The 27,969-nt window shown below is 40.9% G+C and overlaps 2 protein-coding genes across 13 annotated transcripts in view; one reads left to right on the forward strand and one right to left on the reverse strand.

Moving 5' to 3' along the window:
* The window catches only part of ACAD11 (acyl-CoA dehydrogenase family member 11), a 60,132-nt gene extending 48,003 nt beyond the window's left edge, over nucleotides 1–12,129 (forward strand). Inside the window, exons 14-20 of the mRNA XM_078851736.1 lie at nucleotides 3,395–3,461; nucleotides 4,491–4,576; nucleotides 4,795–4,866; nucleotides 5,468–5,622; nucleotides 7,919–8,035; nucleotides 9,074–9,183; nucleotides 11,590–12,129. Of these exons, the coding sequence (XP_078707862.1) occupies nucleotides 3,395–3,461; nucleotides 4,491–4,576; nucleotides 4,795–4,866; nucleotides 5,468–5,622; nucleotides 7,919–8,035; nucleotides 9,074–9,183; nucleotides 11,590–11,704 (722 nt within the window). The 3' untranslated portion in view covers nucleotides 11,705–12,129. The remainder of the gene's footprint in view (nucleotides 1–3,394; nucleotides 3,462–4,490; nucleotides 4,577–4,794; nucleotides 4,867–5,467; nucleotides 5,623–7,918; nucleotides 8,036–9,073; nucleotides 9,184–11,589) is intronic.
* The window catches only part of DNAJC13 (DnaJ heat shock protein family (Hsp40) member C13), a 131,857-nt gene that overhangs the window by 14,598 nt on the left and 89,290 nt on the right, over nucleotides 1–27,969 (reverse strand). For 5 of the 12 annotated variants that reach the window (XM_073333218.2, XM_078851732.1, XM_073333219.2 and 2 more), the window contains 11 exons: nucleotides 26,184–26,258; nucleotides 25,901–26,013; nucleotides 24,730–24,899; nucleotides 24,169–24,211; nucleotides 22,326–22,499; nucleotides 21,057–21,236; nucleotides 20,203–20,343; nucleotides 19,302–19,445; nucleotides 18,145–18,244; nucleotides 13,117–14,159; nucleotides 909–4,572 (listed from right to left, as the gene is read on the reverse strand). The exons of 1 other annotated variant lie outside the window; for it this stretch is intronic. In XM_073333218.2, the coding sequence (XP_073189319.1) occupies nucleotides 14,062–14,159; nucleotides 18,145–18,244; nucleotides 19,302–19,445; nucleotides 20,203–20,343; nucleotides 21,057–21,236; nucleotides 22,326–22,499; nucleotides 24,169–24,211; nucleotides 24,730–24,899; nucleotides 25,901–26,013; nucleotides 26,184–26,258 (1,238 nt within the window). In that variant the 3' untranslated portion in view covers nucleotides 909–4,572; nucleotides 13,117–14,061. 6 more of the 12 variants (XM_078851733.1, XM_078851735.1, XM_078851734.1 and 3 more) reach the window with 6 other exon arrangements.

Below are 27,969 nucleotides of genomic sequence, written 5' to 3' on the forward strand. Positions count from 1 at the left end.
CATCCCAGCAGTCTATTTCCCTCTCTATTCAGGAGGAGTCCATCCCATGAGAGCAGTCCTCTATTCATGAATTCCACCAGTGGTCAAACATCCGAAAGCCCTTCTTATAGCTCCATTGCTTGAGCCATCTGTTGATCATCTTAATCTTGTCTCACCTTCACTCTCCTCCTCTAAGGACAGAGAGAATACCACTAAAGATCACCTGAGTCTCCATTTCTTTAAATATCTTCCTCAGCCAGGCATAGTCTCCCTTGATGCGTTCCAGTGAGAATCCAGCAGTATCATTTGTTCCCACATGAAAGACTCAGTGGGTTCTTTCCTGCTCCCATTAGGATCGTTTTTAGCCTCAGGTTCACATCCCATATCTTAGCTCCTGGCAAACAGCATACCCATCTGTTTGCTGGATCAGCTCTGGTGACAGGCCTGTCTGTTCCTCTTAGTAGGGAGTCCCCAATCACATAGACCTGCCTCTTCCCAGTGTTGGTGCAGTTTTCTGGCCTTCCTCCTTTTCATCTTTCTGGCTGCAAGTCCTCTATCTTTTGTTCTCACTTGCAATCTTCTGAGAGTCATCCTCTATCCTCCTGGGGCTCCGAACTCTGGCTATCTCCATTGACTCTTTCCCTCTGCTTCTCTTCTTCTTTGCCCTCCCACCTTCTGTTACTACCTGCCATGCCCTTTCATTTTCCAAGTCAGCAAACCTGTTCCTCAGCTCATCATCTGTTCAAATCCCCTTCAAAACTCAACAATAATTTCTACCTGCATCTCCCAACCTTGGATCTTCTCTTCTCTTCCATCAGATCCATCAGGCAGCACTTCATGCAAACAAAGCACCTATCAGGTACCTGCTCCAGGATAATGTACATCCCACAGCTCCCACATCCAATCATCTTCCTTGTCTCTTCCATTCCTTGGGTCACTACCACCGCTACCTATGTAGCGGTCATAGCCTTTTCGCCTAAAGTCCTGTCCACGAGAACAAAAGCACACAAGTATGCAAACGCACACAAGCATTCTCCCCTTACAGTCTCTCACCTCAGACTCCTCCATTTTCAGCACTGTTTGCTGGCTGCTATGTGCTGCACTCAAGATTGAGATATTTCTTTTTCTCCATGCCACTGTTTGTGCTATTGATTTATAAGATCTGACCAGACGTCTTGGCTCAGTGCTGAACTATGCACTAACTTAAAAATGAAAAGTTTTTCTAATTGTTTTCAGTTGTTTAAATAATAATTTCAGAAGGTCACATTTGTCCTGAGACAGGTTTTATGGTGAAAGCTTCATTACTCAAAGGTTAGGAAAATAACACCATTACTGATGGATTACAAACTCCCATCCCTTTCTCCAGTACATTGTAATGTACAAACTTGATCTGTTTTACGGCTAAGTGGAACATCTGTGTTTCGCTTTGGGAACACTTTGCTGTATAATCTAGACTAATCCAGAATTTTGTGAATTGTTCCAGCCTTTTTTGAAAGAGACCTTTTTTTTTCTTTCCCCCGCCTCCCCCCGCCCGAGATTTTTCTATCAATGTGATATTTCAGTTTGCAAACTTGACATCTCCATCTTACGTTTCACAAAGTGCTGCTAATTCTGCTCTTAAAGAAAAGTTAATGTTGTGTTAGGAAAGAGGGAAATAAACAGCCAGAACTCTTGCCCTCCAAGCAAAAACAGACTTTAGCAGAAGAAAGTAAATCTCTCTCCCACCCTTGTCACTCTTAGGACATGCAACTATAGACTGCTCCTGTGTCAAGGTGGCTGTGCTCTTGTGCTGGTAGCTCTCTTCAAAGCCAAGCTGGCTGTGCTCCCCAGGCAGTAGTTATCTTCAAAGCTCCTATAGCAGCTTGACTCTGGTCACCGTAGCTCCATTTCTAGCTACTTCCCTTTAGAGTAGAGGACCCCCCCCCCCCAAGAGCTACTGGGGCAGCATTTCCACATGTTTTCAAAGCTGCTATTCAAACGAGAATGGTTTAAATGTCAGTTGATATCAAATAGGCACTGTTTGTACCGAATTAGTGAAAAACGGCTTGGTGTATGGAAAAGATGTTCCATTTGTGTGAGGTACTACCCTGAAGTATGACTTGAAAAGTGTCGACGTGGGGTTACTGTTTTGTTGTGTCTCACTGATCTCCATATAACCACTTCACTTTACACCATAAACAGGATGGATTTTCTAACTACCAGCTCAGCAAACTCGAGGCTATGTCTACGCTACCACGGGATTGACACTGCTGCAATTGATGCACCGGGGGTCAATTTAGTGGGTCTAGTGAAGACCTACTAAATCGATGGCAGAGCGCTCACCAGTGCACTCCAGTACTCCAGAGGGAATGAGAGGAGTAAAGTAAGTCGACGGCAGGGCATTTCCCGTTGACCCAGAGCAGTGTAAACACCTCAGTAAGCTGACCTAAGCTATGGTGACTACAGCTATGTTACTCACGTAGCTGGAGTAGCGTAACTTAGGTCAGTTTACCACGGTAGTGTTGACATAGCCTCAGCTTGGGATCTGACTTGGGATCTGAGTCAAATTGTGCTTCTGGTTCATCACCACCAGTAATAAAGATCCTGCAGGTCAAATCCCGTCCTCAGTGACACGATCTGTGTAAGTGTGATGTCTTCATTGCCATGGCAATTTAACAATTCTGTTGATAGTTGTGCAAGGTCAAATAGAATCCAGCTCGCTCTCCCATAGCTGTGGTATTCCTGTAGGATATAAAAAGGACCAAGGCAATGTAATAGTACTAAAGGAGAAGGGTCTCTGAGTAGATCATAGTGTGGGAGCAGATCTGTTGAGAAGCCATTTTTTAGTCACCATTGTAACCTAGATCCATATAATCCATCCTAGAATAATCTTTTGGAGTATCCATTAAATTTTTGGTTTTCTATCACACAAACATATATCTAATAATGCTGTGGCTGGCTCAAAAGACTACTGATTTATTTTCAGATAAGAATTCCCATTGAGTTTATTTTTGTCTTGAAACCAGAACTAAGCACTTTGAATGGGGAGAAAAGTGCGTAAAAAACTAGCTGTGCTTGAAAGGCAGCATCTGGCATGAGTGAGTGAGTGCTTGCCTTCGTTATTTGCTCAGCTGCAAGGGTGATGGAATTAATGTAGACTCCCTCTTCAAGCACCTTGTTTGATCTTTTTCCTAGAAAAATAAAAATGAATGATGAAACTGGATCCAGGGCATTTTCTGTTTTTTTTTTTTCCATGTTAATCAGGTGATTGCACTTCTTTTTCTACACAATAGCCCAGAAACAGCATAGATAATAGATTACTCACTTTTGCCATGGTTACACTAAAGAAACACTGTAAGAAGTTGTTCTGTGAAACTTCAATAAATTACTTCCCTAGAGAGATTTTTATGTGAAAAGCTATTTCTTGTTTTTTTAGGGGCGGGGAATACAAATTGCAAAGTCGCAATTGTGATGGCCAAAAATAAAAATACTTCTGCATCCAGGTAAGAATTAAATGGTTACTGAGACATTTGTTCAGTATCCAAGCAATGAGACCCAAAGAAAAACCCTATTTATTGAACCAGCCATTGCTCACAAAACCTTTACATGGAACAATTTTAATTGCATTGGTCAGAGTTGAGTGTGGTTTAGAAATGGAACCTTAGGCCATATATGTACCCTCAGAAATCTAATCAAACTTCAGAATTTCTCAAATAAAGAGTCCAAGTCATAAGGTACTCTTGATCTGTATGGGTTGGATCAAGGACAACATATGGCCCTAATGTCTTTAATTCTCCCTTTAGCCTTTTGAAAATGTATCCTCTAAAATCAACATCATGAATACTCACTTTTTAAAATTAAAGCCTACCACCAGACCTGGTTTACATTTTTAATTCATTAAGTGTATTATTAAAGCATAACTAGAGGAGGGAATGGTTCTATGAATATTAATAAAGGCAAAACTATACACAGAAAAAATAAGTGCAAGAATCAAAGGCCTGAATCCTGCTCCTACTGAAGTTAATGCCAAAACTCCCATTAACTTAAATGGGGCAAGATCGAGATGCCCGTATATACGGAAAAGTTAATTGAATCAAGGGGTTTAACCGTTCGTTCATACCACAAGTTCTGAAAGCAGGGAGTATTTCTTCAGTCTTCTCAACCCAACCATTCCTGACAAAATGTATTGTATTTACATGTACATCAAGCAGAGAGAAAAATATGAAGGCATCTATTTTGATGCTTATTATAAAACCTTAGGCTCTCACTCAGGGCACACCTTCTGTCTGGCACCCCTCTATGAATGTTGGAACCCGATGTCCAGCTGCCCAACCCCTCTGGGCGCTGCATTTTTACCTTCATTTCTTCCCTCCTCCCCCCACAGTTCTTAAACACAGCTCTTGTCTGCCTCTCCACCCATATGTGTAGCACAGGAGAGGACAGATCATACCAAACTTTTTAAACATACTTTTTTTTTAAATCTAAAATATCTGTTGAGATTTCTCCTAACCTGTTAGTTTTGTCTTAATCAGGAACAGACAGCACAGTATGATCATAGTTCCACTGGACATACCAGGCTTGAAGCTTATAAGACCTCTTTCCGTGTTTGGCTACCTGGGTAAGGAGGAAATAGTAATTATCAGCTACGTTTGCATTTGTATTAGCCTACTCGGAATCTCAGGAGTAAGAATTATTCTATAAACATAAAGTACTAAAGACACTCTTAGAATGCATATCTAATATGAACATCAGTACTGAGCACCTGTAATTTGCGAGTGAACATTGGCTAGAATCAATTTTATACATGGATATTTTGCTTTTTCTTTGTGTGATTAGATCAGCCCCACGGTGGACATTTTGAAATACATTTTAATGAAGTGCGAGTACCTGCCTCCAATTTAATACTAGGTGAGCTTCACTGTTAACTGTTCTTTGAAAGTCACTGCAATGATACTAACTTTAAGTAATTGTGTCCTTTTAAAAATCTGATGGAAGTTGTGATGAATAACCTTCCTAGGTAAGGAATATGCTGTTAAGTTTTTGTTCTTCCTTCATCTGTTTTAGATGTAAAGACAGTTTTTCCAGGAGCCGCCTCTTGGAGAGAGAAGTTCATTCTCGACAGTAGTGTCGACGGGTTGAATTGGGCCAGCAAACAATCCCTTAGCTGTACTTTTCTGCCTCCAAACATCTTCTACTAGTCTGCAGAATCTGAGTTGTCTCCTCTTCATAGCAGAAAAGCATCCACTAATTGTGCTTCATCTGTTTCCAACCTATTGACCTTTTGCTTTTGGTGTCTGCTGCTTTGTGTGAATACATATAGGTATGAAATAATTAGAATGGCTTCAGTGCTGCAAAATAATCTTTGTAAAGAAACTCCTCTCTAGGGTAGCAACAGACAATACCTGCAGTACGGCCACTGATTTTCTTCAGAGCAGAAGTGCGCGGTTATTTGAAGTATTGAAATGAGTTCCGCGTGGCCATTTAGTTTCTCACCTCTCTTCTCACGCAGGTGAAGGAAGGGGTTTTGAGATCGCTCAAGGTCGGCTTGGGCCAGGCCGCATTCACCACTGCATGAGATCAATAGGTGTGGCTGAATTGGCTCTACAGATAATGTGTGAGCGTGCAGCTCAGAGGGTGACCTTTGGGAAGAAACTGTACCAGCATGTAAGCCACTACCTCTTTGCCTAGTTTGCTATGAATACCCCTTGGCTTAGCTCATGTGGGAAGCTTGGGACTCTAACTTCCACAGTAACAGTCACTCTAGAAAAGGTTGAGATGTCAGACAGCATTACCCATAACCACCAATTCCCAGCAACTCTGGAGATGCTGTAGGTTAAATATCCTGTCTCAAATAGGAAAGAAAATATTAAGGTTGGGAGAGTCTCCATTTTGATTGTGCCAAGATCTGCAATCTGAGTGAATTCCTATAGTTGTTTTCCTAACAAGTACTAAAGCCCTGTTCACTGTATTTAAATACACATTTTGTAGCAGAGTTTTGGCTGGTTTTCTCTGATCAGCATGGACCAGGACTCCAGAGGCAGGGCAGGTCTGCAAACCCTGGACTCGTTTTCACAGGCACAAATTTGATTCGCCATTATTGGGCACTTAGATGTCTAGCCTTGACTTGTGGGTCCAATCAGAGACTGGGAACTGTGTGATCATAGCCATAAAATAACTTCATTTTTGCCAGTGCAAATCAATGTTAAGGCCAGGCTGAGTATTTGGCCTGATCTGCCAGACATTCCTTCCTGATACAGTTTGCCTGTTTTGCTACGTCTGTAAATTGATGTGCTGCAGACTCCCTTTGCTTGGCAGACATCAAGTATTTCTGGGTCTCAGCCAAGAAGACACAAATGTTTGTCTGTCTTTTTTTCATAAAGTAAAGGCTGGGAAGAAGGAAGTGAAGTGATTGTAGCAGATTCTAGAAAATGTTTATACAGAACTGATATAATTAGAAATAGCTGTATAAACATCTTGGCACATCACACGAAACAAACGCAAAATCAAAGCACCATTAGCATGTCAAACAGTGGAATCACAAAATGCACACATTGTCAGAGTCCCTTTCAAATAAACAAACGGTTAGGCTTTGTCTAGAGTGGCAAGTGAAAGACACAACTTTTGTCGTTCAGGGATGTTAACCCCCCCTGGAAATACAAAAGTTTTGCCAACGACAAGCACCAGTGTGAACAGCAGTTGGGTGGCAGGAGCGCTCTCCCCCCCACAACACTAACATAGCCTTAGAAGCATAGACCTAGAAAAAAGATTGTGGGGGAAAATTATTGGGCCAGATCCTCAGCTACATTGACTTACACTAACTGAGGCTCTGGCCTGCTGAGTTCACAAAAGGTGCAAAATGGAATTTTTATCATTTTGTAAATGGCCCAGATGCTGTTACTTCTGAAAGGTAGCCTCATACAGGAAAGGTGTTCTGAAAACAGCACAGAAGGGCTGCTATCAAGGTCTTAAATTACTGCAAACAAGCTGAGCTTGTGTAGTTGACTATAGTGGGACTAGTAATGCATTGGCAAAAATAGTAAAGGGCAGATACACTAAGAACCACAGCACAACTGTTTCCCTAGGTCGTGAAGCCCCGCATTGCTCTCCAGCCCCCCCCCCCCCCCGCCCCGCCCCCGATTTGGACATTGGAGTCAACTAATTGAACTTCATGGAAGGACTTTGCAGGGAGGTGGTTTGAATGGGTAGTAATAGCAAGGAGAGGAGGTGCAAATAGGGCAGAAGTAGACAACACTGCCAGAGCATGAGGAGAGTGGGGAGTCTGAACAGCAAGCAGGCAGGGGCACAGAGCCAGAGCAATGGGAAGAGCCAAACAAATGAGGATGGGCAGTTGTGTGGTTCTTTTTTCTCTTTTTAGATTCTAGTATAAGAACAGAACCACAGCAACTCTGAAGCTGGATATTGCCTGTCCCATCCATGAAGAGACACTGCTGTCTCTCTGTCCATGTAGGCCTTGGGCTTAAGGGGTTGGTAGCTGGATGAGAAAAGCTTTTATTAGTTGACTGTCTGTCTGGTTAGTTTTAATTTATGGTTTTCTCATGTGTAGAAGTAGTGGGCTGATTTTCAGGAGTGCTGAGTACACACAAATCCCTTCAAAGCCAGTGGGAGCTCAGTACATTTCATGATCACCCCACTTCTATCCAGGAGCCTTATTTAAGCATCCAGCATTGAAAATTTTGCAGGTGTATAGCTGAGAGAGGCAAAGGGTTGTTCTGAAAACCCAGATAATGTTTCATGGGGGGGCTGGGATAGCTCAGTGGTTTGAGCATTGGCCTGCTCAACCTAGAGTTGTGAGTTCAATCCTTGAGGGGCCATTTAGGGATCTGGGACAAAAATTGGGGATTGGTCCTGCTTTGAGCAGGGGGTTGGACTAGATGACCTCCTGAGGTCCCTTCCAACCCTGATATTCTATGCCCACAATTTTCTCTTTATGTCTCTACAGGAGGTTGTTGCCCATTGGATTGCTGAAAGCCGCGTTGCTATTGAGCAGGCCCGATTGCTTACACTGAAGGCAGCTAGCAGCATTGATACTAAGGGCAGTGCACAAGCAAGGAAAGAGGTAAGCAGGGTTTGTTTATTTTTTTGGTCTTTCAGAGAAAAAATTAAAGTAATAAAGGACCCACTTTCAGGATTTGCTCCTATCTTAATAGAGCTGGTGGAAATCTTTTGATAAACCCCAGCCTGTTTATGGAAGAGAACACCTTCACAGAAAATTCAATTTTCCATTTTTTTAACAAGATTTTTTTCCAGTTTTCAAAAAAATGGCAAACTTCCTGTGTTTTGAAAAATAGAAGTTGGGTGGGGTTTTTTTGTTTTGTTTTGTTGTTTTTAATTTCCTGGCAACTCCTTGCCTCTCTCCAACCAGTTCTGCTTAATAGATTTGACCCAGTGAATCCAGAAAAAAAAAAATTGGAAATTCTGTAATCAAAGTGTCACTTAATTGTCTTAAATGTGTGCTCTCTTGCTCCTTCTGTGCAAAAGCTTGATATTTTTGGTCACTACTGTTTGTTAGCCACTTAAAACAGGTTAAAGAGGTCCAGTCACTAATGGATATTGGTAATCTTTTACCTGATATTTATTTATGTTTCAGGTGAAAATCATTACTTGTTAGTCTAAGCCTAATGGTATAAATGGGGTGGAATGCATTTGGATGGCCTAGAGGATAAGTACAGAACCTTACTCTCTAAAGCCACAATCCTGCATGGTGCAAAGCACCCTTCCTTTCTTTGGGAGCTAGCACCTTGCAACAATTATTGAATATAGCCCAAATATGATATGACACATTAGTCCAATTTCTAGAAGTGTCCCCATCACAGTTGGCAGTCTTTGAGAGACCAAGAATTGAGTGTGTCCAAAGGCTTTTGTAGCCACTGAGGTCATTCCTGAAGGTCAGGATAAAGTTACATTAAAGATGGAGTGGAAGCTTGCAATGCAAAATCCCTGAGTTGTGGCAAATGCACAGCTAGTTGCAGTCCAGCTCTTGGAACTGGGCCTGTGGAAAAAACAGAACCAGAGCTGTGTGAAAATCCCATTTTCCTACACCCCTTGTGGTGGGAAAACTCCTACATTCAGGTTTGTTTTTGTTTTTTTAATACAGATAGCTATGATCAAGGTGGTTGCACCTAGAGCTGTCCTTAAAGTGGTGGACTATGCAATCCAAGTTTGTGGAGGAGCTGGAGTTTCTCAGGATTTTCCTTTGGCTCGTATGTGAGTAGGAGAGAGATCTATCCCATGTTTCTAAAACTAGCAGTATTTCCCCTTTCTTGTCAAACTGGTTAAAATGTGCTACATTTCAGGTGAGATTGAGCCAAATTCTGCTGGGACTGGAGCTGGGCAGTTTCTTTTTGGCAAGTAATTTGACCAAAAAACTGCTAAACTATGTGAATTTTTATCAGATTGTTTTGACCACCCCAAAATTCTCTAAATGGTTTAGTAATGTCAAAAACATGTAATTTTGACCTAACCTCAAAATTTTGTTCAGGCATTTTCAGAAAAGCAAATGACTAGATTTTTAAAGTTTGGGGAGTGGGGAAGATGGCCAGCTCCCTAATCGCCTTTAGCCCAGGGGTTAGGACAGTCTCATGAGATATCGGAGACCCTGCCTGCTGAGGGATGTGAACTTTAGTCTCACATTGTAGCAGGGTGTCCTAACCATAGGGCTCTGGGTCATTCTCAGACCTGTGGAAGCTGTTTTACTTTAATAAATAATTTATTAGAACAGGGACTTGAATTTAGGGCTCTCACTGACAATATGGGAGATGTAAGTTCAAGTCCCAGTCCCTACTCTAGTGACTGTTTATAAATAAGTGAAACACCTTCAAAAGGAGAGATGGAATGACCCGGAGCCCAGTGACTAAGACATGTGGCTGCTCTTTTGATTTTTGACAAACTTAGAATTCCAAAATGATTATTTTTTGCAACTGCTAGTGAATGGAACAATCCATTATCTGCCCAGCTCTAGCCCTGCTATACTCTTGCACCTCCATTGAAGTCAGTGGGGCTGCATTTGAGAGCAGAATTTTGTCTCCTGTACTCAAAGGTGTTGTTCCACACCTCAGAGTAGAGAGGTGGTATGCAAAATAAATAACTTAATAGTCCCTTCTGGTCTTTAATCTAGTCGGACTTCCTGCATAACACATACTGTGGAATTTTGCCCAGTGATTCTTGCATTGATCTCCATTACTTGGATGAACTAGTGTGTCTTACCAAGACTGGATCTTCTGATGACTCAGTGCCACTGAAGTGCAAGCATTACTGGCAAAGTTTGGATAAACACCTCCATTACATGACATGGGCCCAGGCTATTGATTCCAGAGGTGCCCAAGCCCCACTGATGGTGATAGCTGTATGGTTTGAAAATAGAACAGTGCACTGGAATCGGGGTTCATATCCCAGCTTTCCCTGTGATCTTGGGCAAGGCACTTTGTTTCCACTCCCACCCTCTGTTAATAAGACAGTCCCTGCTTCAAGACCTGTTTGTATAATATCCATCACCATGGGAGGGAGCCCAGTGCCCATGGGTCCTCCAGGTAGTACTGTAATACAACAAAGTGCATTTCTAGAGTTAGAAGTGAAACTTAAGTGTAATTCTCCCCCTCTAAGGGCCAGATGTGAGGTTGCATGGCCAGACGCACTATATGCTACACTGCAGTTGGGGGGGCTATCCCAGCTGGCTTCTGCTAAGGGGCTGTTTAAACTATAGTGTAAGATGCTGGAGGGTCCCAAAGTGCAGCCCAAACCTGAACATCTACACTGCAGTTAGAGCCCCTTAGCCTGAGGCCAAGTCAGCTGGCAGGGGCCAGCCCCTGGTGGCTAACTGCAGTGTACACATGCATGTTGGTGCTGGTTCAATCCCCTAAAGGTCACTACTTTCCCCCACCCCCAAACATCATCCATAATTTGGGACCTCTCTCTGCCAACATAGCATCTATTGCTTGAGGTGAAAGGACAGAGCCAGTAGCAGACAAGTCTAGCTGCTGTTTAGTCCCCATGTTGATCAGCTCTAGCCTGGCTACAGTTGATATCCCAGGAAACTGTAGCAGCTGGCTGTAGTGAAAATGGTACTTAAAGTTGTAGAACCATTTACCCTTCTATTCTTAACAGAGCACCAGTTAACTTCAGGACTCTATATCTGAAATCTCTAAACAAAAGGCTGCTTAGATTACAGTAAAAACTGAGTCATTATTTAGGCAATTCCCAGAGGAAGTGGAAAGGCTTGCTTCCTAAATGAGTTTGTTGCTGGCTTTTCCAAGTGCTCCAATCTTGTTAATGTACAAAAAAGCTGCTGGCTTCATGCAGGGGGTTCCTAGCTGGATTTAGTCTTGAGGAACAAGTTCCAGCCTAGATTGACTCTCGTTTCCTCTAGCCTAGCTCTACTCATTAAGAATGTCTCCTTCCCCAGAACCAGTTCTGTTCAAACAATTCTAGCAGCATAAGGTTCCTTACTTCATGTATTAAGGAAACATCCTACTTTAGGTTTTTATTGAGAAGACATGTAACTATAAAAAAAATCTTAGGTTGCATTTTTTGTGTCACATTACCAAGCCACACTATTAAGTGCTGGCACTGCAGGCTCTAGAATCCACACTAATTTCAGAACAACTTCTTATGCAGGTTTGCCTTTATTCGGACCCTCCGAATAGCTGATGGGCCTGATGAAGTTCACCTCTCAGCAATTGCAAAACTGGAACTACAGGACCAAGCCAAGCAACTGACCTCAAAAATGTAATAAAGTTTAGTCTAATCATACAATAGCATTACTTCAGTTTTAAAAGGAACCAGGTTTTTAAACACTTCTGAATGATTTAAAAGTTTGAACTAAAGTTACCTATATTGTTTTCTACATTCTACAGTGATAAGTTTAATAGTACAAAGGTAACTTGGATTTGTTTTACTTAAAGCTACCAGTGTCCTAAGCTGCTAAACAACAGTTAACCTTTCAGGGCACTAGCCTGAAGATTACTTTATCAAGCCCTTAGTTCTTGTCACAGATGTTCTCTCAATCAAGACCTCTATGATGCTGCCTGTAGAATGTTAGTTTATTTTCTGAAATGGTTTAACTTAGGGCACTGCATCCAGCTAAAGCGTGTAGTTTACTGTTTGAGATTTTAAGTGTCACTAATGCATAAGTCTGAATAAAAGATCTCTCCAACAGTCCAATGCTGCTTCTTTACAAAAGGAACAGTTTGGAGGAAGACTCCATTTCTTCTAGAGCATTCCTAAAGGCAAAAATCTTAAGTGTTGCTTGTACCACAAGCCAAAAATGCCTTAAATCTACAGAATGAGCCAGCCTGTCACTGATAAGTAATAACTGTCTCTACCCTCTGTTAAATCAGTTGGGGGGGGGGGGGCAGGGGGAGAAATTAAGGAAACAAGAGAAAGCTCTTGCTTGCTCTCAGATACTAGCTCTTTGTTCTGGCTGGTTCTGAAGAAACACTTTCTGCAGCTCTTCAGCAATGTAGTAATAGACAGGCATCATGAGACACTGAATATTGATTTTACTACATATTACTTAACATATCAAGGTTTAGAAGGAACTGTTAGGGAGCAAATGTTGCAGGCCACACATCTGTCCAAAGCCTCTATGGCTGCTATTTATGCTCTATCTTGATGAGAGGCAGAGGAATCATACCCAAGCTTATAGCAGAGAGGTAGCCATCCCCTATGCTAGGTGGGCAAGCTATAGCCCACAGGACCATCCTGCCTGTCCCTTGAGCTCTCAGCCCCACCCCCACAGCCTCAGCTTGCCAGGCCACCAGTGCTCTGGGTGGCATGATAGGGGGACAGGGAAGGGGGGTGGGGGGGAAGATTAGATAGAGGGTAGATGGGTACATGGGACAGGGCAGGGGCCAGGCTCTTTGGGGACACACAGCCTTCCCTACCAGGCCCTCCATACAGTTTTGGAACACTGATGTAGCCCTCAGGCCCCCCCCAAAAAAGTTCACCCACCCCTGCCTTATGGCATGTGTCTTCAGTAGACCAGTCTGTGACCTCAGCAAAACCATACCACTGAACATTAAAGGAGATTCTTTCCTCATATGTACATGTTTACATACGAAGGTAAAATTTCATCCTTTTTCTAGTTATGGCTATAATGATGACACTTTACCCAGCTGAACTTTTAACAAGAGCAACACTGACCTTGCATGTTAACACTGCAAATAACTGAGGTTATGCATAGTGTTTAGCTGTGGATTAGACCATCTCCTCAGCTCCAGGCAAAATACTTAGAATTCAGTACATTTTCCCCATCACAGAAGTACTGTCTAGCTGGCTGCTCTAGAATTCTAACCGTTTTCAAGAAGGAAGAAACATTCTATTAAAGTAACAGCTTTGTCTCATTAACAAGGCTCTCAATTCCCTTTATTTTTAAAATTTTATGTACATGAGTGATCTGTATAATGTACATTCAATATAGAAAGTTTATATACTGGATAATGTATAGAACATTTCACAATTACACTAGGTTCTTACATACCAGGTTGACATTTATTTATTTATTTATTTATTTGCTGAAGTGTTTTCAATTTGGTAAAGCCAGTTATACAAGTGTCTAATGCAGTTTGATCTCAGGAAGATAATGTTAATGATTAAGGACATCAGTGAACTGGTGCAGGGACAAACCTCTAGTAAGTCATGTTCAATGAGACTGATCATGTCAGGAGTAGAGGAGGAAAATTCCGTTAGTGGGGATGGTGGGGGTCAAGTGACTTAGCCCAATTCTTCTGGACTGTAATTCAACTCCAGTCATGCTAATTCATAAAATATAAAAACTAGGAAAAAGTTGTTTGATTCACAGTCTTGTAAACAAATAGAAAGGAACAAAATGTGCTTACGTACAACAAGAAAAAAATTCTTGTGTACCCATTCGGGCTGATCCTTAGCGTGCTTTCTTATGTTACAATGTGACAGACGCACTGACTTTTTTCCCCTAAAAAAAATATATTCATAGAAAAAGGAATAACACTGTCAGGAAACAATTGGAAAGGCAGTAAGTTCACTTCAATGCATCAGAGGGAGGAAAGTGCAGTTCCTCATCACTGGCCAATCTGCCTTTAAAAGTCTTTCATGGGTATTTCAAATCTCCTAGCTGGTATCTCCCAATTCATTGTCTACAGGGGGTGGTACACTGGGCATTACAGAGGATGTCGTTCCTGCAGTAAGGTAGCCAGCAACTCCAGGGCCTGGTGGTGGGGGGGGGGGAAAAAAGAGAAAAATATTGATAATTAGTTTTAATAATCAAATGGCAGTTCTCCACACTTATTAACATTTTCATCTTTGAAAATACTGAGACAGTTTGACTGACCTTATAGCTGTCTCCTCATTAAGGTTAACAAAATCTGTTTTATGGTTTCTATTTTTAAGACTTGCCATCAGGAATTGAGGATAAATCTCATTCATATCTGTCCATCCCCAGTCACTGTAGTATGAGAGCCTAGGAAATTCCTAGGATTTGTGCTTAAGGAAATAGAGGGTGCCTAGGGTTTGGGGTGGCATGTTCATATATTTGAGTCTGAGGTTTAATAAATCTAATGTGCTGTGTATCACTAGACAACAAGGAACAAACAAAAAAACCTGAAAAATCAATTCCAGCCCAATGGAAGAGAAACTGACAAAATACAGTAACCTAATGATAACTAGTATTCAGATATTTTATAATTGGATACCCTCACTCTGGCATTTTGCTTTCGGATACAACTAGGAGGAACTCCCATACTTTGGAGGGATAAAGCCATTAAACCGTCTCACTAGCTGGCAACGTGTCTATCCCTGTTGAGATGGCATAGCACAACTCCTAGTGCTTCTCTTTCACTTAAAAGGCAGAAAGCATTCAGAATACAAGCAGCACTGCCACGCCTGAAGAAAGTGAATATTAATGTTCCATCTCCTCAGAAGAAAAGGAAGGTCCCTGTAATTCTTCTCTGAATCAGAGTTTAACAGATCTGCACTCCTTCTCTTTTAACAGTAACCTTAGTCTACAGTGGATTTGTCACTAGAGCTTGAATCGAAAGTCACTGCCACAAAGACTAAATTTTTCCATATGAGAAACCTGGACTCGCAGGTAGGTACTGGGTGACTCAAGAATAGTAGCCAAGTAAGGACGTTACATTTTTATGACCCCTCTTGTGTCTTGAGGTGATCCAAATGCATCATACCCTTCATGACCCTTGTGAGTAAACACAGGTAGAAAGCAGTCCACTTTCATGTTCATGAAAAGTTGATCTAAAAGCAAAAGCAACTGGAGGATGAAGTATGCAGAGTACTAACTGGTGAAAAGAAGCTGGTTGTAGGGCAGGGGAAGTGTAAGGATCCATAGGGATTTTTCAAAACAAAAACCCTACAAAACCCCTGCTACTTAGGGATTTCTGAATAAAGCTTAACTCCATTACTGTATATATACACAAGGTATACTTGTTTCACAAACCAATTGGTGGATATATACCTTAGCTTACTGGCACAAAGCAGTGGACTGGACTCAAAATCATGTGTGAACCCTAACAGATTCAACATACTAATCCAATTCACTTGTTCCTCAAATATTTTCCCCAGAAATATTCCAATAAATTCCTTCAGGAATGGTTTAGTCTATATATTTACATAGTCATTCAACAAGGCATCTTCTCTAGGAGGAGCGAGTTACAATTTTTGGAACAGTAAGTACAATTGCAGCAGTTTAATAGTCCATATAGTATTTTGCAATATTTTGAGGAGACTACACACTTGCTCCTATTGCATAGCATGCATCTAAAAGAGCATACAAGTCAGTTACTAGGAATGCAGTGAATGGAACATGCGTTTAGCAAAATGATATCTACCTGCATTAGAGAGCTACACAGAAGTTAGCAAGCTGCCTGGCAGAGCACATCTAAAGCCCACTTCTGAGGTGAAGGGGACTGCTACCAGTTAGAAGGGAAGGAGAAGAGACACCTGAGAGAAAAAGAAATAAGCAAGGGAAGTTGTAAGGGAAGTGTAGACAGCGAAGCAGTTTGAAGCAGAGGTAGGACAGAACACTGTCAGCCCTGGTCTACACTACAGATTTACATGACTAACTACGTCGCTCAGAAGTGTGGAAAATCCACACCCGTGAGCAACCCATTTAATCTGACCAAGCTCTGTGTAGACAGCACTATGTCAACATAGCTACTGCCTCTTGGAGAGGTGGAGTACCTACACCAATGGGAGAAGCTCTCCCATGTGAGCACAGGTAGCATCTTCAAAGCACTACAGCAATCTAAGTGTAGACAAGTGCGGAGTATAAATAGAGAAATACTCATAGTTTATGGTTAGATTACCATTTCTACAGTGTCTTCCCTCCTATGATCAGAAAGCACCTTACAAGCATAAGGCATTTAGCCTCACCCCTGTCATTTAAGAATCGCCCAATGCTACAAACAAGAAAGGCATAGAGAGGTTACTTGACTTGTCCAGAATCTCTCAAAGTCTGGTCATTAAGAATATAAATTGTTTGGGTCCCTCTGTCCCTCCCCCCAGCAGCTGAAGTCAGCTAACACTTATACCAAAGAAATCCTATAGTAAATGAAATACTGTAGGACTCTACTCAGCAAAAAAGCAATGAGTCTGTCTTCAGAAAGTCTACCAATGCATGGAACCATGTTGGCTCTGATGTCTTGCTGATAGCCGAAAAAAAGTGAGACTGTTTACCAAATAAATGGAGTAGTGAGCGTCTAGGAAACAGCTAGACAGTCTTGAACATGGATGTGTGACTTAGAAGTGCTATGCCCTTTTCATGTAGGGCAAACAAACCACAAATTAGGGTTCTCTTGTTCAAATAATGGTATACCCCTACAGCCCAACAAATGCTAAGAATCTGCTCGTAGGCTGTAACATTCTTAACCTCAATTAGCCAAAAGGGCTCAGTGAGCTTTATCTGGAAATATGATCAGAAATATCAGAGCCTTTCCTTTCTACACATTTGTCTTTGTGTGTGAATAATCTAGTCAGTATTACTTCACAAGTGAGGGTTGATGACCACATGCAGGTAGAGAGAGAAGGTGTGACTATAACTCTGTGCTTATCTGGGGAAAGGCATGCAAGTTCCCTAGACTGTGAGGAAAAGCTTAGTCATACTTGACTTGAGAAAAGGCTTAATGAAGTCCTTCAAAATCAGAAGGATTAAAAATTAAACTCCCACACAAACCTTTTGGCCTTTCCCTCAGTTTTAAATAATTTATTTTAGTGGAGAAATTTCATAACAGTGTTCTAGGTTGCTTTTATCAGCAATCAATAAGAAACCTGTTGTTACAGCTTGTAGGTTATGTTGAAATGTTAATCATCAACTAAAACTGAACTCATTGTTTGTTAAATAAAATAAGCTTAGCTTTGGACTCCATGAAGGAAACCACAGTATAATACAGTATGCCTTATCAAAATGAAAAATCTAGCCATGCAAGTTTCTCAAAGTTTGAGCTCTTCCTACCACAAAGTTACAGGTCTCAGAATACAAGTATGCTGCTTCAGCATAATTTTGAGCTACCATGAGTCAATAAATTAATCAAATGTTTGCACAGTGTGAACAGGTAACACCATGCTTCTTGATAAACCCAAGTCACAAAGGCTAAATTTGCTTTTGAACAAAGTGATGTTATGTCAAAAATGGAGAATAGAACCCATACACTAGAAGTGATGAAGCCATAATGAACTGTGCTCTTAGGCACTTATGAGAACTTTGCCTGTGATCTTTAAAGTACAACAGCCAGCTGGAGCTGGAACACACTTTAGCTGTACCACCACAGAGCACTGTGAGGACTATTTGCTATTGGTAGGAAAATCTGCAAGCATAAGAAGTCTTACAAAGCCCATTACACTTTTATTTTTAAACACTAAAAACCATAGTAACTAATTTCTCAGAAATACATGTTCAGGTATGCGCCAGTCATGGGCTAACAACAACAGAGATGGCCTACCCATGTCAGCAGAAGAGATCAAACAGTATAAAATGAAAAACAGTACTTCATAGTGTTAACATAGTGCAACGAATGGTCACATGATGGCAGCAAAACTTTGGAGGATAAATAGAGGCTGGACCCACCACACCTTAAAACAATAAGTCAAGTATCTCAGCTCTATTCAGGCATATTTCAAGGTTCATTTGAAACAGTAGCAGTGAAGTGAAGGTTACAACTCTGATCTGAAATAAGTGTTACTGACCTGTGAGGTATCCTACTGTTTGTGTCTCAGAAATGAACAAGTCATGTTTCTGATCTTTGAAGGCACTCCACACAGAGGAACGAGACAGGATTTCATTTACCTACAACATAAAAAGCTGATAAGTGTCTACATTTAATAACTGCTTACAGTAGCTGGATGGAAACATTCCACTCTTTACTAAATAAACTGGTAAGGTCAGTTTTTAGACATTAACTAGATCTATAAAAAATGAACACTTAAGTATCCAAATAGGCATACACAATCCTAACCCAAAACCACAACTATTACATAGGGTAAACACTTGGTCATCGTTTGCATGGGGGTTGAATATACAAGCATAGATATCCCAAGAAGATTTAGAGCTATCAAACAGCTTGAATTTCTCCCTAGTGCTTCTCTTCCCTCACCCATTCAGTTGGTCAACAGGGAGAGCAGAAGCAATCATAGCAGTCTCCTGCCTCAAATGTCAGATAGCCTGAGAAGCAGAACTGTTGTCTTGCGGCAGAATCAGGGCGTCAACCTGGATAGTACTTGACAGTCTTGAATGAGGATGGAAAAAAGGGGCCCAGGACTAACTGAACCAGAGGGATGTATGAACAAGATTCTGATTTTACTATTGCGGTGGGAGTGGAAGTGTACACAGTCTCAACTGGTCAGAGGAATCTGTGTTACTTGGACAATTTATTTTTTAGGTCTCAACTCTAAAGCATTCTCTGTGCAGAGGAATTTTCAAGAATCCAAGAAGTTTTCAAGCTGCAGTTCTCCAGATACTTTACTCTTTACCCACTGCATACAGGCTCTGAGAACACCTGTGCATCAGTCTTGCCTATCTAATTTCAGATGTCGTCAGCCTTCACTGGCACTCTAGGCCTCTCAGACACTATTTCTATATTTTATCCGGTGGCCTACAAATCTCATCCTCTGCTCCCGATCTTCCCTTCGTAGGAAGATATGGATTGACTGACTCATTAAAAGCTATGAATCTGGGATACTCTGCCACTTAACATAAACCATTAGTTGACACAGCTTAAGCACTTCAATAAAGGTTAGGCCGGGAGACATGCTCTCATGTGTATTGGCTCAAAATTGTATCTCTGTATATAATGATTAAGCTTTCTCAAGCCCAGCGATTCAGAACATTGTTAGTAAATACTTACCTGTTCTCCATACTGTAGGCTGTGAGTCATAGACTTCAAGGTTTTAACTATCTGAGCCTTCGTGGCTGATGGGCTTTCCAAATTTTCAAGCCCAACACCTTCAAGCAATTTTAGGAGATACGGAACCAAATCTGCTTTCAAAGCCTACAAAGCAAAATTATTGGAGATACTTAATACAATGGACTTTGAGAACACTTGAATTGAATGGAATTTTACCAGTGTTTGTTTGCTCACTTCACTCTGCTTTAGAACAGTTGTTGCACGAATAAGTTTTTTGTCTTTTGGAGCAACAGGATCTCTTTTGAAGATCCACAATACTCTGAACTGTTCTATTACACCTATTTCTGAAGACAGGTCAGTACAGGTATGCAAACAGCTAAGCTCACGCCGCTGCAGACAAGATAAAAATGCCAGGAAAAAAAGACAATGCAATGATGTCAAACTCAGAAGACACTAAGCTACTTTGTGACAATTTTGAAGTGAGCTGGCAGTTCTGCTCCTGGTCCACATCCTTGAAGCAAACCCTACTGACATCGTTTTTTCTATTGTCTCAGAAGAGAAAAGTTACAGAATGCAAGTCATAAGCTACCCTCTCACCTTAGAAGCTTTAAAATAAAAGTCTAAGTCTGTTGTCCAAAGAGCACGAGGAAGCCTGTACTGCAGTTCTGAGCTATGGGTGAGGAATTTCAGATTCTAGCTTTGTCAAACGAGGACTTTTAATAGCACTAGACCGACAACAGGAAAATAGACAAGTTAATAGGCAAGACAGAAGTGAGCACCATAGAGCACTCTAAAGTAGTCAGTAATCACAGGACACAGTTCTTGAACACCTCCTGAACTGACTAACGCACAACTGAGTGTGAGAAGTACTTGTACCATTTCTTTAGAACAGCTTGCTTACTTGGGCTACTAAATCATTCTGCTCCTTTTGAAACATGCGATTAAGTGCTTCACAGGCTAGACCAATCGTATCCAATCGCTTTTTCATTCCATTCATCAAAGGGCCAATGGTCTCAAGTGATGCCATTGCTCGAACACAAAGCTGTACATAGAGAAGGAAAAGCATGTGTGCTGTATTGATTGTATTTTTAATCTAAAATTCAAATCCTGAATACTATTGCAACTTGTACATCTACTACGATGATAAACTGCAGATATCCGACTGTCCCCTTCAGACTTTCCTGGAGGAGTTTTACATGTTGCACAATAGGAGCAGCAGGCACCAACTGTTGCAGCAGATGTTTGCTGGATGCTTTTAGCCATAATTAGGATGAATTAAAACCGCTTACTAATCAATCAACACAGTAATGCAGCAAGCACAGAAGAAAAACAAACAAACGAAAACCCCACCTATCGTTAGAAGCTATGTTGGCTTAGTTTTAAGAGCGAGGGGGTGAAATATCCACGTAGGTAACCAATATGGCTATTAGGCGAGTTCTCAGAAGATTTTATTTGCCACAAAAGTCTACAGGTTGCGGTAAAATGCTCCAACATGTTGTGCGCTAATTACCTTGTGTAGACCTTGCTGGCACACTCCAAAGGTACCTGGTTTGCATTAACACCACATTGCTGCAAACTAGATACATTTTAGAGTGCACCAGCCGGGTCTAAGTGGGGCAGTTAGAACGCTCTACAAATCACACCCCTCTAGAGTGCTTTGGTGGACCATGTACACAAGCCCTAGGCTGGTATGAACGTACACGCCATATACACTTAGTATGCATTCCATCTAAAAGAAAATCTTAAATGCGATACCTCATTATCAGACAGTGTGTGTATGACACGGACAGCACTTTTAGGAATAGCACTGTTCTTGTGATTCAGAGCCTGGAGAATCTTGGGGAGATGACCAAGTGGTGGGACTTGATCTGCTAGCTGAGGCTGAGTGCTGAAGAGGCACACGGTTGCTGTTGTTACGGTTTCTAATGTTTCCCCCTGTGAAAGCATACAAGTCTTTGCATTAAATTATTAATTTTCCAGGTCAAAATTAGCTATAACATTAAAGAAGCTCAGTGCAGCAGGCTATACCACTGCAACTGCAGTACACAAGTACTTGCTGCTTCTGATCTGTGGAAAGTCAGAAGATACGAAGTATTACAGATACACATTGATTTCTACAGTGATTTAAAGCCAGTAAATTTGAGGGGAGCGGGGAGGGAGGAATGCATCTCTGTTAGCAAAACACAAGTTAGCATAAACTCACTAAATACATTGCTTCATTTAAAAACCTAGAATGAGTAGAGTAGAAGTAACTGAGCCAGGATGGGCTTCAGCCTACCTGAGTTCCTCCAGACAGCATCCAGGGAATTTTTTTTTAAGTTAAATTTGATACCACTGAATCACTGACTTCCCTCACAGAGAGTTTCAAGCACAATTAATGATTTTGCTCATCCCGTGAATAAGCTAAAAATGGTTTATTCTTTTTACACTGAGCTGAGTGATAGGGGAGGCAACCTTGCTCAGCAGTGATGTAACTGGGTCAACAGCAGTATGGGAAGCCAGTGACACAAACTGAACGTCCCTTTCTAACCTGCTTTTAATGTTGCAGTTTATGTTGGCAAGTGCTTCTTTGACTTTTTGTACTGTTAGGTTGACCTAGACAGGTGCAGTTTTCCTCCAAGCAAGCCATGAAGTTATAGAATGTTTGAGGAGCTTTCTTGGATTTGTATTCCCTTAGTCAATACCCTGAGCTAAAATTCCAATAGGACTTAAAGGAGCAATCAAAAGACAGGGACTCTTGATTTAAGGCATTCAAATTCTAATTGTCCGCTTATTTATTATTTTTAAAGTGCTTCATCTTATCTAAGTGCTTTTGCACAAAATCAGAAATAAAATTTAAAGCTATTTCTATGTTGAAAATGAAACTGCTACCACCATTGCAAGCAGAAATACAAGCACCAAGACAGAAGCAAAATTAACCAAATGCTAATTAGCATCTTACATTATTGCTTTGAAATTTGCCCAACTCTGCCCTTACTATATGTTGCACACAATTTTAAACGCATAGCTAGAAAGGCTTCTTACATGGGGGTTATTTTTCTCCAGTAGTTCAGTGAATTTTTCCAACAGTGCAATAAGAAATTCTCTAGGTTTTCGTAGAACCCAGGCCGGCTGGGCAATAAAGATTCTTAAGAAGACTCCCCCTACAGAAAGTTCACCTTCTGCTTCACCATACACCACAGCAAAGTCTTCAGGCAGCTATATAAAATTGGAGAGGAACAAAAGTTAACATAAAACTCAGCAATAAGTCATCCCTCTTAACGGGAAAGAGGCAAATCAGTAAAACCTTGTAACCAATTACAACCATGATTTCATTAAATTTTTTTTTTTTTTATTAGAGACCCACAGACTATCAGCTTTCTGTTCCCTAAAACATGTCCAACACGGAATTGTTCAGCAACATTAGCAATACCATAATTTCTTTACAGTAACTTACTGTAGAAACACTAGGTACCTGATTCCTTCCTATAAAACAAGACACTGAACTTGGAAGTACTGTATGGTGAGTGGGCATTTTCAAGTAAATCTTGTCCATGGGTTCAGCTAGTTGCACAGGGAATGAAAATATACTAGTGATGGCCACTAATCACAAAAGAAATTAAATGACATGGCTGATGAAGACTAATGAGTTTTATGTGTAGCATTAACTGAGGATAATCTAATGAGCCTGATTTTTTAGTAAATCATCTCATCTCAACTGTTATGAAAGACATTCAAATATTGAAAGCTTTACACCAGAACTGGTAGAAAAGTTCCAGTTCAGATTTTTATTGGAACCAACAATTGCATTTTTTCCTTTCTTGTGTGTTTGACAGTTTAAAGTGTGAAGCCATGCAGCACATACTCCACAGGTCAAGGTGTGTTGTTTATGTTAAGCTATTTCCAAACACTACTCAATTGTCTTGTCAGAACTACATTTTGTGAGGGGAATTACTAGAATTGCAGTGGAAGAGACTCTAATGTCCTATTATTTTTAGTATCAGAGGGGTAGCCGTGTTAGTCTGTATCCATAAAAACAACGAGGAGTCTGGTGGCACCTTAAAGAATAACAGATTTATTTGGGCATAAGCTTTCGTTGGTAAAAAACCCCACTTCTTTAGATGCATGGAGTGAAAATTGCAGATACAGGCATAAATATACTGGCACCTGAAGAGAAGGGAGTTACCTTACAAGTGGAGAACCAGTATAACTCCCTTCTCTTCAGGTGCCAGTATATTTATGCCTGTATCTGCAATTTTCACTCCATGCATCTAAAGAAGTGGGTTTTCTACCCATGAAAACTTATACCCAAATAAATCTGTCTTCAGGGTACCACTGGACTCATTATTTTTAGGACAGATTTACAAATACTTTACTATACATTTAACAGTTCAGACTAGTGAGGTGGCATTTACTATACAACCAATTCAGTTGGCCAAGACACACATTTTTATGTGATGAAAACCTTAATGGATTACTAACAACTGGAAAACAGAGTAATTTGCTACGATCACGCAACAGATTTGATTGTTCAGAAAGTCAGCATACTGGGGACCAATTAAGGCTCTCTGATCACAATTTAGTTTTGAACTTCACTGTTAAGTTTATAACTTATGTACATTTGTAGCCTGCTCGTGTTTAAACGCTTCTAGCAAGAGACCGACTTTGTGGAGTTATTTGGAGGATAGATTCAGTAATTCTACAGTGTAACTTGTTTTTTAGATGTCAACTCTAGACTACAGTAATGAGAGAGAGCAGGTGGTTTTTGCTAGAAGCGTGTCACTGGTATTTTCTACGACACTGCAGAGAAAAGGAAGCGTGAGCACTTATTACCAATTTCCCTACTGTTTCTCTTGGGGCCCCAAAATATGAACATTTTTGCTTTTACCTTCCAGTTAGTGTCAGGGTTGTCCCTCTGAAGTTTAAAGTGCCTGTTTTAAAAAAGAAAGAAAGAAATTAGGCGAATTAAAAGACTATTGTTCCTAGATACAACAAAACTTTGGCTCCCACTCAAAATCCAAACCTTCACTCTCCTTTTTGGCTCCCCCACTCCCTGACACATGTAATGGTTAAGCAAAGGTCACATTCCAAAACTCCACCTTCTTTCCCCTCACTTTCAATTCTCCCTTCTCAGGTTTGAAACAATGTGACCTGTTGGGCTGAGAGAGCACACAGAACTAAGTGCCATCCTTTTCTCTAGATCTCCGTAGGCAGCAGGTGGCCATCAGGTGGCAGTTACATGCACTGCATTGCTTGGTTCTTATTCACAGTTGTGCTCTAACGGAAGGCATTGCCTTAATCCTTCTCTACTTTTTAAATCAATCAGAACTCAATTTTTGTCACAGATGGATATTTGTGTTAATTAGTGAGAATGAACCTAAGGAATCAAACAGATACACAAGTGTCACTTAGCACATACAGTAGCTATTTACATAGTAAGTCTACATACTCTAGCATCATTTCTCGAACTGTTGCTGATACTCTATCCCTGGAGAGGTCATTCCAAATTAACTCAGGATTTTCATGTGTTCCTTCAAAAATATGAACAGCAGCTTCAGGGTTATCTCTCATGGCATCCATAAAGACTCCAGGCAGAAACTTCATTAGGGTAATTCTAACCTGCAAAAGAAAAGCAATCCCAACCATTTTATAATATCAAACACCATACCAGTTAAACTCAATGGCATCATAAAAGGTCTTCCTATGTAATGTGTTTTTTTTTAAATTCATGTATTTGTACATGACTATGCCAAAATACTTCTGTCTAATAAGAGAAAGCATCATTCAAACTCAATTTTATGTCTAGTTCATTTAATAAGCTATCTGGTATAAGAACCCAACCATTAATTTCACGGCATCTCATGACTAAAAGTCAGTTACAAATGATAAATTGGAGATCACATCTTTGTTATGCTGGTTACGGGTGCTTTTGAGATTTTTATACTGAAATCTCACAATTAGAAAGTAAAAAAATGACAATTCATTTCAGTTAAATAAATACAAATGATATATTTTCTCTTTACATAAACATGGAAAAAATAGCTCACATTTTTGATATGCAAGTTTGAAGATCCTGAAAATCAAACTACCCTTTAGTCTCCTTCCTGAAGAGATGCCTTTTGTCCCTATCAATGATTTTACATGCTGGAAAACAGTATTTCCTAAATCCATACCCCTCTAGATCTACCAATGTGATTTATATCTTGCCAAGTACTCTTGTGATCACATGAAACATATCTGTTCTTATGCAAGCTCCATGGAACATTGCAATCTAATCATATTACAAAAGGTAAAATGTTTTCAAACAAATACCTAAATGTTACTATAACTGAAAGATTAGAGAAACATTCAGTTTTTCTAGCCAGTTTCCCTGTTGTTGTACCATCAGTTTCTCATGTTTGAGTCTTTGACAAGCAACAGAGGAGAAAAGCATTAAGAAAACCCTGTAAGCCCACAAAAGCTGTTAGGGGGGGACTTACAGGCAGGTGTAGTAAACTACATTTAACTCCTCAAAATTGACTGAATTTTGAGTTGTTCAGTACCTCTTCTTTAATTTCAGGGACACCAAGTCCTTTGTGTGAAAAATAACCTAGCAACTTTTTAAATTCACTCTTGCTCACCTTTGGACCCACTAGTTTATCTGCAGTCATTTTGGCAAAAAGCTCTGCTGTCTGGGTTCGGACCTGTGGATGTGTTGAATTGCAGAACATATCTAATAAGTAGATTAAAGCACCTGTTTGGAAAAACAGGGGGGAAAAGGTTTAGGTTTTTCCAGATCACATCAGCCACTAGTTATGCACTGCTCTAAGTAGCAGAGCAAAATCTCACACCACCATGTCTGCAACAGTTTTGATCTTCATTTTGTACATGTCTACTTGATCAGCCATTCAGAGAATACTGTACCTTTTGCCATGGCCTCTTTAATTATTTTTGTACTAGATGTCAAGGCATAGAGAGTTTCAAGAACAAGCTGCCGACCTGTCAAGATTAAACAGAAATATTAGAGAAATTATGCCTGCTGTTATGATTAGTTCTTCCATATACGATTTACTGGACTGAGTGCCATGAAGAACAGAACACTTCAGTTCTGGTGTTAAGCCAACCAAGGAGATTTTCCCCTCAAAGAACTGGTTCCTGGAAAGCATCCTAATAAGTAAAAAATAATGCTTACCTAATGAGAATTTGAAAGAAAGGATTTAAAAGTAAGTACAAGTCAGAGATTGCAGGCCTAGAGTCCTGACTAAATTCCAGTTAGGCAATTATGTTCCATCTACCTAAAATTTCCTTTATAAAGTTCATAGCAAAGGTGTCATTCAGGTGAAGACCAACCAGTTGAAACTACAAAAACTGAGATATTGCACACTGTATAGATATTAAGAATTGTAGACAGAAGTATTCAGTTTATAAAGTGAATGTCAAAGTAGTGTTAATTATATGTTTCCCAAAATGCAAGGCTTGAAATCTAAGTGATTAAGAGGTGTACTTGAGCTGAACCAAAAGTGAGATGTATAAAACTGGTATTCAGGTCATGCATATTACAACATTAAGCCCTTGTCTACACTAGGACTTTAGGTCGAATTTAGCAGCATTAAATCAATGTAAACCTGCACCCGTCCACACGATGAAGCCCTTTATTTCGACTTAAAGGGCTCTTAAAATCGATTTCCTTACTCCACCCCTGACAAGTGGATTAGCGCTTAAATCGGCCTTGCCAGCTCGAATTTGGGGTACTGTGGACACAATTCGACGGTATTGGCCTCCGGGAGCTATCCCAGACTGCTCCATTTTGACCGCTCTGGACAGCACTCTCAACTCAGATGCACTGGCCAGGTAGACAGGAAAAGAACCGCGAACTTTTGAGTCTCATTTCCTGTTTGGCCAGCGTGGCAAGCTGCAGGTGACCATGCAGAGCTCATCAGCAGAGGTGACCATGATGGAGTCCCAGAATCGCAAAAGAGCTCCAGCATGGACCGAACGGGAGGTACGGGATCTGATCGCTGTATGGGGAGAGGAATCCGTGCTATCAGAACTCCGTTCCAGTTTTCGAAATGCCAAAACCTTTGTCAAAATCTCCCAGGGCATGAAGGATGGACGCCATAACAGGGACCCGAAGCAGTGCCGCGTGAAACTGAAGGAGCTGAGGCAAGACTACCAGAAAACCAGAGAGGCAAACGGCCGCTCCAGGTCAGAGTCCCAAACATGCCGCTTCTATGATGAGCTGCATGCCATTTTATGGGGTTCAGCCACCACTACCCCAGCCGTGTTGTTTGACTCCTTCAATGGAGATGGAGGCAACATGGAAGTAGGTTTTGGGGACGAAGAAGATGATGATGATGAGGTTGTAGATAGCTCACAGCAAGCAAGCGGAGAAACCGGTTTTCCCGACAGCCAGGAACTGTTTCTCACCCTGGACCTGGAGCCAGTACCCCCCGAACCCACCCAGGGCTGCCTCCTGGACCCAGCAGGCAGAGAAGGGACCTCCAGTGAGAGTGTACCTTTTAAAATACTATACATGGTTTAAAAGCAAGCATGTAAAAGGATTACTTGGCCCTGGCATTTGTGGATCTCCTGGATATACTCCCAAAGCCTTTGCAAAAGGTTTCTGGGGAGGGCAGCCTTATTGCGTCCTTCATGGTAGGACACTTTACCACTCCAGGCCAGTAACACATACTCGGGAATCATTGTACAA

Source organism: Lepidochelys kempii, chromosome 2 (assembly GCF_965140285.1).
Source record: "Lepidochelys kempii isolate rLepKem1 chromosome 2, rLepKem1.hap1, whole genome shotgun sequence".
Classification (NCBI taxonomy): domain Eukaryota; kingdom Metazoa; phylum Chordata; order Testudines; family Cheloniidae; genus Lepidochelys; species Lepidochelys kempii.